At 38.2% G+C, this 11298-nt stretch overlaps 1 protein-coding gene across 1 annotated transcript in view; it reads left to right on the top strand.

Moving 5' to 3' along the window:
* The first annotated feature begins 871 nt into the window (after positions 1–871).
* Positions 872–11298, top strand: part of slc30a6 (solute carrier family 30 member 6) — a 91519-nt gene continuing 81092 nt past the window's right edge. The window contains exons 1-3 of the mRNA XM_061967895.1: positions 872–1093; positions 1535–1575; positions 5696–5782. Coding sequence (XP_061823879.1) covers positions 922–1093; positions 1535–1575; positions 5696–5782 — 300 coding nt within the window. The 5' untranslated portion in view covers positions 872–921. The remainder of the gene's footprint in view (positions 1094–1534; positions 1576–5695; positions 5783–11298) is intronic.

Below are 11298 nucleotides of genomic sequence, written 5' to 3'. Positions count from 1 at the left end.
AGTGAATGCTCAGGGAACATTAGAAGGAACATTGATTACAAGTATTATCGGTAAAAAAAAATACTGATGAAATAAAGAAGTAAATTTAATGAATAAATAAAGCAATAAAGGCATTATAGATCAGATAATTCATCAGTACATATAAAGAATAGTATATAAATAACAGAATAGTGTAATTACGCATACATTGGAAATAAATACATTATTAAAAAAATATTAAATTATTAAATGTGAAGAATAATACTGAATATATTTATAACAACATAATTCAGTCAATCAAAAAATAAGGAATACGTGCATTATAAACAGAATAATAAATGTATGAATACAAATTTAAAAATAAAATTGCAAAAGTAAAAATTAACAAATAAATGCATTTTAAAACTATAAACTAATACATATTTATTAAAAACATTATAATAATAATACAATAGTGCAATTAAGAAAAACAAGAAGTACATTATGAATAAAATAATACATGAATAAATACATATACAAATTATATATTAATAAAATAAAGCTATTCAGCTAAAGAAAGAAATACAAATTAGAAATAATATCTCAATAATAGAATAATGCAATAACAAAAACATAAGGAATATGTAAACAATATAATAGTGCAATTCAGGAAAAAACTACACATATTGTACAAGCACAATACATACCAATACGTAAATAATAATAAAATAAAATAAATGTTATGACTATTTTTCTGTAAGATCGCACGTGTGAAATATCATGTGTGTTTTGTTCGTAATCTTCATTTTTTTTTAACGTTACAAAAATGAAATCGTTAAAAAGTTCCAGTCGGCGAAGCCTCGTGACAACCACCGGCAGGGGGCAGTACAACATGCAGTCGCTAAGGCGTACTGTCTATTCTATGCAACAGAAGAAGACGAAGACGAAGCGGAAGGGAAGGCAATGGACTCCGTCATGTCCACGTCCGCGGCTCTGTCGTACCACAATGTCGGGGACTTTTACCCCAGAAAGTTGGGGCCGAAGCCGGACGTGGTCCCTTCCGGGGTGACGGAGAGGAAAGTGGGCGCGCTGGACAAGCCCGACATGGTGTCGGTGGACGTCATCAACGAAGCGGGTTTGTTGTGCTAGCATGCTAACTGCTAACAACAGCCTTAATCCAGCTGGCCGCTTGTTTCCTGGCAAATATTAATTGTTCCCAAGGAGATAATATTTTACAATACTCAATACTGACCTCACGTAAAGTTACTACGTGGTTAAAGATAAATATACTCAATTCCTTTTTTAAATTTGATATCAATCTTGCTTGTAGGAGGAGGAGCCACATCCCCCAGGAGGACTCAAATTTACGAAATATAGGTGTAAAATAAAGAATATTGTTAAATAAATAGCTCTCAGCAAGCAGATAATTATTTAATTGTTATAATTTGTTTGTGTCGTGGCGTAAGTATTTATTATTATTATTATTATTACAAGATGTATTTAGTGTGTTTGGCTCTAAATTGGAACACTTCCTAGTCTTGTGGTCACGTGACTTATTTGTTGATGTTTTCCTCAGACCTGCCCGTGCACCGGAAGAAGCAGGACACGTACGTCTTGGTGAGTGTCTTCAACATTGTCCCCAAAGAAAAGACACATTTGAAAAAATGGAATCTTGCCTATGAGTCACAATCCTTTTGTAAGACAAGAACACGTATGTTTTCCTTTTTATTTTATGCATCCTAACTCGAAAAATATGGCAAGTAAGAGGAGGCTAACAATGCAGCTCTTGGGAGTACACTATTCCACCCATAAATCACTAAAAAATAGAGATGTCCGATATTATCGGCCGATAAATGCTTTAAAATGTAATATCGGAAATTATCGGTATCGGTTTCAAAAAGTAAAATGTATGACTTTTTAAAACGCCGCTGTACGGAGTGGTACACGGACGTAGGGAGAAGTACAGAGCAGTTGCGTCTCCCAGTCATACTTGCCAACCCTCACGATTTTCCCGGGAGACTCACGAATTTTAGTACCCCTACCGAAAATCTCCCGGGGCAACCATTCTCCCGAATTTCTCACAATTTCCACCCAGACAACAATATTGGGGGCGTGCTTTTGTGTGCCGGCCCAGTCACATAATATCTACGGCTTTTCACACACACACAAGTGAATGCCATGCATACTTGGTCAACAGCCATACAGGGCACACTGAGGGTGGCCGTATAAACAACTTTAACACTGTTACAAATATGCACCACACTGTGAACCCACACCAAACAAGAATGACAAACACATTTCGGGAGAACATCCGCACCGTAACACAACATAAACACAACAGAATAAATACCCAGAACCCCTTGCAGCACTAACTCTTCCGGGACGCTACAATATACACCTCTCGCTACCCCCACCCCGAAACCTCGCCCGTCAACCCCGCCCACCTCAACCTCCTCATACTCTCTCAGGAAGAGCATGTCCCAAATTCCAAGCTGCTGTTTTGAGGCATGTTAAAAAAAATAATGCACTTTGTGACTTCAATAATAAATATGGCAGTGCCATGTTGGCATTTTTTTTCCATAATTTGAGTTGATTTATTTTGGGAAAACCTTGTTAAATTGTTTAATGCATCCAGCGGGGCATCACAACAAAATTAGGTATAATAATGTGTTAATTCCACGACTGTATATATCGGTATCGGTTGATATCGGAATCGGTAATTAAGAGTTGGACGATATCAGCAAAAAAAGCCATTATCGGACATCTCTACTTAAAACAACACGTGACTTGTACCCACAACTTTTCAAGTATTTAAGAACGTTTAGGAATAATTTTTACAACAGAAAGTGAAGAAACACGGAGCAGCGAAGAACTATTGCCTTCCAACTCAAAAGTCCGAAACAAGAGGAAGTAAACAAACGAAAAAACAGCGAAGACACTTCCCGCACCGGACATCCGGCTCTTCAAAAATAAAAGCGATACTTCATTATAACATTATAACACCCGGTCATTACACTTGGCCGCTTTTTACACGCTCGCATACAAAAATGGACGCAAGACATGTAAGTTAATTTCATGATTTGTCATTAAATAAGGACTAAAAACATAAAATAATGTTGCACCTTTCTTATGACAGAGCAAACAGTCTTGCTTATCAAAATTGTCCCATCAGGTGGAGGTTCCACAGCGATCGTATACAAAACAGCGGACTGTCATTAGCGTGTCGCAAAGCCCATTTTGATGTGTCTTTTTTATTAATGTTGCGTGAAAATAGCTGCCTGTTTACGTTCAAACTAGGGCTGGCCGATATGGCCTTTTTTTAATATCTCAATATTTTTAGGCCATGTCACGATACACGATATATATCTGGATATTTTGCCTTAGCCTTGAATGAACACTTGATGCATATAATCACAGCAGTATGATGATTCTATGTGTCTACATTAAAACATTCTGCATTAATATATGCTCATTTTAAACGTTCATGCAGAGAGGGAAATCACAACTAAGTCAATGTACCAAAAGTGTATTTATTAAACAGTTATTAAGCAGTGGCACAAACATTCATGTCATTTCCAAAACAGAAAGTGCAAGATTGTCAGAGACATTTTAAAACAAGCTATGAGTGCACTTTTGTGCATGATGTCACTAAGATGACATATCAAAACAAAACTAAATTAAAGTGCACTTTTTGTACAGAACGCCACTACAATAGTTTAAAACAAAAAAAGTGCACTTTTGTGCATGATGTCACACAAGATATTTCAATAACTGTCAAATAAAAAAGAGCTGCATAATAGGAAATCAAATAGTGTATGTCCTTCGCTATGTGGTAGGTTCCTGCGGACGTTATCTCCTTCTCTTGTTGACTATTTGTTTCATACGGTGTTGATGTGGAAATGGTTGCCTCTGCATTTTGTTGGTGTGGCACCGAACGGAGATGTTGACATGCGGAGTTTCAAACACTCTTCATTCTTTAGCGGGTGACTTTTCAAATGATGCTACATATTAGCAGTAATGCTACTTTTTGTAGCAACGCTTTTGCCCCACACTTGACAAAGTACGGTTGTCTGTTCAACATCTTCCCGCTTGAAGCCAAACCACCGCCAGACGATGGACCCCGTGCTGTTTTTCTTGGGAATTAGTTCTTCCTTCATTTGTTACCAGATTCGCACCTTCTTTCTCTCGTATTACCACTCGCACCACAGCTAACGTTACCCATGCTGCAACCACTCTGCTCCGCGAGGGCGTATACGTATGTGACTCATGTAAGAAGGTGCGCTTGTTTTACGTCTCTGTGAGAAAGAGAGACAACAAAGAGTGAGAAGAGCCTGTAGTGTAATGCTCGCAGCCAAAACCAACTGCGTGAGAACGTATACTCGAATATATATATAGTCATTTTCTATATCGCACAGAGACAAACCCGCGATATATTGAGTATATCGATATATCGCCCAGCCCTAGTTCAAATATACATTAAGTCCTCTTATAGTGTGTTTAAAGCCAGCAAGGCAGTGTTGTTGAGCTTGGAAATGACAGCGCACAACAGTGACGTCATCACAAGTACTACGTTTGTGCCATGTACACGCATAGGCTTGGTTTTGGAACTCTACACTTTGGCCAGCGTTTGTAAAAGCCTGCGTTTTTAAAGACACAAGTATGTGTCTACGTGTGGACAAGAGGCTTAAAACTTGTAGGTCATCCCTCCTTATATTCAGGATCAAAAATAGAAGTTTCTGGATCATCATTTGTCCCAAAGTAGTCTTTGTTGTCTCTCATCAAGTCTGCCATGATTAGTAGTGTTGTTGTTGTCGAAGGGAAAGTGAACGTTGTGATGCGTCTGTGAAATGAATACGCCGCCGTATGCTTGAAATGATGACAATATGTAAATATTACGTGTTATTATGAATGTTATTACATTACAGCGTGTATATAAAACCTTGATGGATGTTTTTGGATGTTTAGTGTCATGATCCGTTACCCGGATCATGGCATGATTTATGTTATGTTTCTGGTTTTAGTCGGTTTCCTGGGTGCACCCTCTTTCCCTGTTTATTGTTGGTTTCCATGGGCACTGATTCTCCTCACCTGTCTTAGTTTTGCAATTAGTGTTTCCACCAGGTGTTTTGGCTAATCACTCCCCTTTATAGTTTCCTGTCACCCAACAGTAAGTCCTGGGTCAATGTTTGCAATAGGCAACATTTACGTCCTCCTGTTTTTGCTCCTCGCTCTTTATATTATTCTGCCGACCAGAATCCCGTTTTTTTCACCCTTGGTGACATTTTGGTTTTTGTTTAGCTCCACGCTTGCTGGCGTCCTCAGTTTTGTATTTTTGTCCTGCCTTTTATTTATTAAATATACTTAAATCTTACCTGCACACCGCTCCTGCTTGTCTTCTGCCTTGGAAGGAACACAACAATCTCAACCATGCGTCCAAGACGTAACAGTTTAGTGCGATTTCCACTGGCTCCATTGTTAGCTGACTTTTGCTAATGTTTATTTATGACTTAGAATGCATGAAAAAGAAAAGCATGTGTTTGTATACATAAGGATTGTGAATGATAGACAGCATTTTATAAAAGGAGCACTTCCCCTTTAAACTCTTCTATTTGTGCCGACACTTTGTGCAAAGCCCCAACGCGCCTCTAGGCGGCGACGTGGGCCAAGTTATGTATCCAGCGGCACTTCCTGTACAACATGTTGGCTCTGTAAAGTGAGGCTTGTTCGCCATTTGCAGGGCACCATTCATCCCTTCAGGAAGACACACAGGTCATTTTCTGGAAAACTCCTGCAAGAATTCCGATTGGTCGCCTCAGATAGACGGGTAAGTGTACTCTTCAAAAAGTCAGTAAGTGTACTTTGTTCCTACTTTCTGAGCACAGGCATCTTGACAGTGTAGTAGCTACTACCATCATTGTGCGCTTATTGGAGAAGACCATCACAATATTTACTGCTCGCTACTTTACACCACCACGTTAGTCCCGCCCCTTCCACTATGTAGCCTATTGACGCTGGCAACACGCCACATGTTGAGCCAATTGCAGGCGTGTGCATGGTCACTCAGTGAAGACCAAGCAGAATTCATTCGTTCATCCATTCATTATTAAATTATTTATTTCATTCATTTGTCCATCCATGCATTCATTCATTTATTAATTCTATCATTCGACTTGTCCAGGCTGTACCCTGCCTTCCACCCCAGTGCTGTTGGGATAGGAGATGTGATGCAAAAAAATATCGATGTAATTATAGTAGTATCGACTAGATATGCTCCTGTACTTGGTATCATTACAGTGGATGTCAGGTGTAGATCCACCCATGGAGTTTGTTTACATTGTGACGCCGGTGAGCTACGGTGTGTAGTGAAACATGTTTAGCTATTCCTCGTCCTGCAGGGATGATACTTGTAAGAAACTTACTTTATTTGTCGCCATGGGGGCGAGGATTAGTGATTTAGAAGTAGCTAAAACACCGCCGACTGCGGTTGGACGTTAACCGCTAGCTAGCTAGCTAGCCATGTCTTAAAGCACCTCTTCCTGAGGGCGTTTCAGTGTTATAACTTCACATTTATCGTTAGTTTTTAAGCCAAAATGCGTCCGTTCTCCCTTTTCTGTCTACACACTGTGTCTCCTTGTAAGTACTCTGTGATTGTGCGCTGCCGAACATGCTCATCTGCTCATAAAACCAGCAATGTCACGACGTGACGACGACAGGGCCCGGGAGGTCAGTACTGGTACTTTTTAGAGGCGGTATAGTACTGAATATGATTCATTAGTATCACGGTACTATACTAATACCGGTATACCGTACAACCCTAGTTGGAGGCCACAATTGGTACAGCCGTGCTGTGAGCCAGACGTGTCACTCGAAGAAAGATGGTGTGTTATTGTGGCGGACACACACACACAGCCTGGGATTAGAAAGTTCTGCCCCGCGAGCCAACGGCGTTGGAAGCAGCGAAAGCCGAGATGTCTCCCGTGATTATGAATTATGATTATTAATTTTCTGCAAGTAAACAAAAAACAATTCGCAAGTAAAAAAAAAGTTTGAACATTCGCAAGTAAAACATTTTTTTCTGCACGTAAACAATAATTCAGAAGTTATGAAACAATCTTTTTCAATTAAAAAACGATTCACAAGTAAAAAAAAAAAAGTTTTTTTTTCCAATTAAAAAAACAAATTGCAAGTGTAAAAACAATTTTCTTTAATTAAAAAACGATTTGCAAGTATAAGAATACATTTTTGCAGGTAAATAAAATTGATTTGCAAGTAAAACACTTTATTTTTAGTTAAAAAAAAAATGCAACTATTTTCTTTAATTAAAAAAGTGATTCACAGAAATAAAAACAATTTTCTGCAAGTAAACAAAATGATTCACACGTTTTTACATGTAAAAAATTATTTGCAAGTAAAAAACATTTTAATTAAAAAACATTTTTGCAAGTAAAAAAACATTTTTCTGCACGTAAATTTTTTTTCAGAAGTTATGAAACAATCTTTTTCAATCAAAAAACTATTCACAAGTTAAAAAAACAGAATTTTTCAATCAAAAAAATTAATTGCAAGTATAAAAACAATTTTCTTCAATTAAAAAAAACATTCGCAATTTAAAAACACATTTCTGCAAGTGAAAAAGCAAATTTTGTTGCAGGTTAAAAAAACAAATTATTATGTAAGTAAAAATACAATTTGCAAGTAAAAAAAACATTATTTTCTCCACGCAACAATTTTTGTCTGCAAGTAAATTGTTAAAACTTTAGTCAGTAATATTCCACCTTGCACGAACTACACACCTGCACTCAGAACACCTGTAATTCACACTCTATGACCACAGGTGGTGCTGCTGAGTCAATTCAAGGCCGTCAGGGCTACTGTTATTTGCGCATGGTGCCTTTCGCCAAAAATAACAACAAGAAGCATGGTAGGGAATAAAATGGCGGACAGAAGAGAGGGGAAGTAAGTTAACCTGTAAGTTTCCTTTCTCTTCTGTCCGCCATTTTATTCTCCACCCTGCGTCTTCTGTTTTCTTATTTTTGGTGGACGGCACCATGCGCAAATACCAGTATCTCTGATGGCCTTAAAATCGCCACCTGTCGTAGCGTGTGAATTACAGGTGCTCTGAGTGCAAAATTGTGTTTTCACATGCAAATAGTTTTCTAATTGAAGAAAAAAACAATTTCATTTGTATGAGGTGGATGTGCCTGCTTCTCTTCCCCCAGTTTTTTTGGGACGCTCCTAAACCTTGACCACGCCATGACCTCGGCTCGCCATGACGCCGTCACGTGGTGCGCCGGCGGCGCGATTTGTCGTGGTGGCGCCGCCAAGGACGGGCGGCGGTCCGCCAGAAGGGGGCAGCGGAGCGCCGGGATGCGAAACGCCTCTCTTTCCCCCGGGCGCCGTGTGTACGTGAGGCGGGGGAGGGGCGGCGTCGTGTCCGAGCGCCGCCTCTCTGTTTGCCCACACACGTGCACGCGGGTGCACGCGCGCGCACGTGGCCGGCTAGTACTGTCACCAGACGCCTCGGCGCTGTCATAACACAGCACACGGCGTAATTGTAGATTTCACAGCACTCTGCTCTGCTAGCAACAGCATATGAGGCCCATGCGATGTGACAGGCCAGACACACACACACACACACACACACACACACACACACACACACACACACACACACACACACACACACACACCTTCCCTTGTTCCAGTTCTTGCTTCTCCTCCGTCTGACACAGAAAACCACTCAGCGGCTCTGCTGAGCCGAGCGTCTTCTTCTTGAAAGATAAACTGCATCAGCTCGCCGGCGTCCATCTTGAACAGCGTTAATGTGCATATGCAGGGGGGGGGGAGCTTGACCTTTCACCCTGGCGCCGTTTTAAGTTTGCGGGGAACTCGACCACACATGCAGACGTGGGAGGGGCCGATTGTTCAGCCAAATCCCCCGGCAGGTCGGGTCGACTACAGGGCAGGAAGTCAGGCCGAGTCCAGTGGGTTTGTAGGTTTGGATGCGGATTAGAGCGCCGCTGGTCACCTGCCAGACAGTCTCTAGTGTGACGGGGAAACCCTGCTGATGACGCCCAAGTCCCATGAGGAATGTCTGCTCCGCCTCGCACGGACCACAACTTTGATGACTGCCACCCTTTATGCAACATCCACCGCCGTGGTCATGTGACCACAGGAGCGGGTATGGAGGGAAATTACTGTGAAATTCCACAAACACGGTTTTACTCACGCCCAACGATTCGAAAGTTAAAATCAATTCGAAAGTATAAAAACAATGTTCTTCAATTAATAAAACTATTTGCAAGTATAAAAATAATTTTTTGCAGGTAAAAAAAAAGCGATCTGCAAGCAAAAAAAACCACAATTATCTTCAAGTAAAAAAAGTGATTTCCATGTAAAAAAATATATTTTATTCAAATAAAAAAGTATTTGCATGTTTTAAAAAACAGTTTTGTTTAATTAAAAAAAAAGATTGGCAAGTAAAAAAATATTTTCTTTAATTAAAAAATGATTTGCAAGTTAAAAAAACTATTTTAATAAATTAAAAAAGTGATTAACAGCGAGTACAACAATTTTTTTTACATGTAAAAACATTTGAAAAAACCCAAAAACATTTCGCAAGTAAACATTTTTCTGCACGTAGAAAGTAATTCAGAAATGATGAAAAAATCTTTTTCAATTAAAAAAACAATTCACAAGTATAAAAACAATTTTCTTCAATTAAAAAACAATTTGCAAGTAAAAATCTATTTTCTTTAATAAAAAAGCAATTTGCAAGTAAAAAAAACTATTTTAGTCAATTAAAAAGTGATTCACAGATATAAAAACAATTTTCTGCAAGTAAACAAAACGATTCGAAGTAAAACAGTTTTTTAATTGTAAAACATTATTTGCAAGTTAAAAAAAAGTTAATTAAAAAAATGTTGCAAGTAAAAAAAAACATTTTTCTGCACGTTAAAAATAATTCAGAAGTTATGAAACAATTTTTTTCAATTAAAAAACGATTCACAAGTATAAAAACAATTTTCTTCAATTGAAAAACAATTTGCAAGTAAAAAAAACTTCCTTAATTAAAAAAATATTTTCAAATATAAAAACAATTATCTTTAAGTTAAAAAAGCAATTTGCAAGTGAAAAAAACATTTGTTTTAGTCAATTTAAAAAAGTGATTCACAGATATAAAAACAATTTTCTGCAAGTAAACAAAACAATTCGCAAGTAAAAAAAAGTTTAAACGTTTCGCAAGTAAAAAAAATGTTTTCTGCACTTAAACAATAATTCAGAAGTTATGAAACAATCTTTTTCAATTAAAAAACGAATTGCGGGATCTTTCTGTGTGGAGTTTGCATGTTCTCCCCGTGACTGCGTGGGTTCCCTCCGGGTACTCCGGCTTCCTCCCACCTCCAAAAACATGCACCTGGGGATAAGTTGATTGGCAACACTAAATTGGCCTTAGTGTGTGAATGTGAGTGTGAATGTTGTCTGTCTATCTGTGTTGGCCCTGCGATGAGGTGGCGACTTGTCCAGGGTGTACCCCGCCTTCCGCCCGATTGTAGCTGAGATAGGCTCCAGCGCCCCCCGCGACCTCAAAAGGGAATAAGCGGTAGAAAATGGATGGATTTGCAAGTATAAAAATACATTTTTGCAGGTAAATAAAATTGATTTGCAAGTAAAACACTTTATTTTTAAGTAAAAAAACTTAGCAAGGAAAAATTTTTTTTTCTTTAATTAAAAAAGTGATTCACAGAAATAAAAACAATTTTCTGCACGTAAACAAAATGATTCACACGTTTTTACATGTAAAAAATTATTTTTAACATTTTAACAAAAAAAACTTTTTTGCAAGTAAAACTTTTTTTCTGCACGTAAAAAATAATTCAGAAGTTATGAAACTATCTTTTTCAATTAAAAAACGATTCACAAGTTAAACAAATTTTTCAATTCAAAAAATGAATTGCTAGCATAAAAACAATTTTCTTCCATTAAAAAAACATTTGCAGTTTAAAAACAATTTTCTGCAAGTGGAAAAGCAAATTTTGTTGCAGGTTAAAAAAAAAACGATGCGCAAGTAAAAAAAAAATTATGTAAGTAAAAAAACAATTTGCAAGTAAAAAAACAATTTTCTCCAAGCAACATTTTTTGTCGGCAAGTACATTTTTAAAACTTTTGTCAGTAATATTCCACCCCGCACGAACTACACACCTGCACTCAGAGCACCTGTAAATCACACTCTTCGACCACAGATGGTGCTGCTGAGTCAATTCAAGGCCGTCAGGGCTACTGTTATTTGCGCATGGTGCCTTTCGCCAAAAACAACAAGAAGAAGCATGGTAGGGAGTA

This window comes from Nerophis lumbriciformis, linkage group LG02 (genome assembly GCF_033978685.3).
Source record: "Nerophis lumbriciformis linkage group LG02, RoL_Nlum_v2.1, whole genome shotgun sequence".
Taxonomy (NCBI): domain Eukaryota; kingdom Metazoa; phylum Chordata; class Actinopteri; order Syngnathiformes; family Syngnathidae; genus Nerophis; species Nerophis lumbriciformis.
The sequence above is the reverse complement of the archived record's forward strand: the minus strand, read 5'-3'. Positions and strand labels throughout refer to the sequence as shown.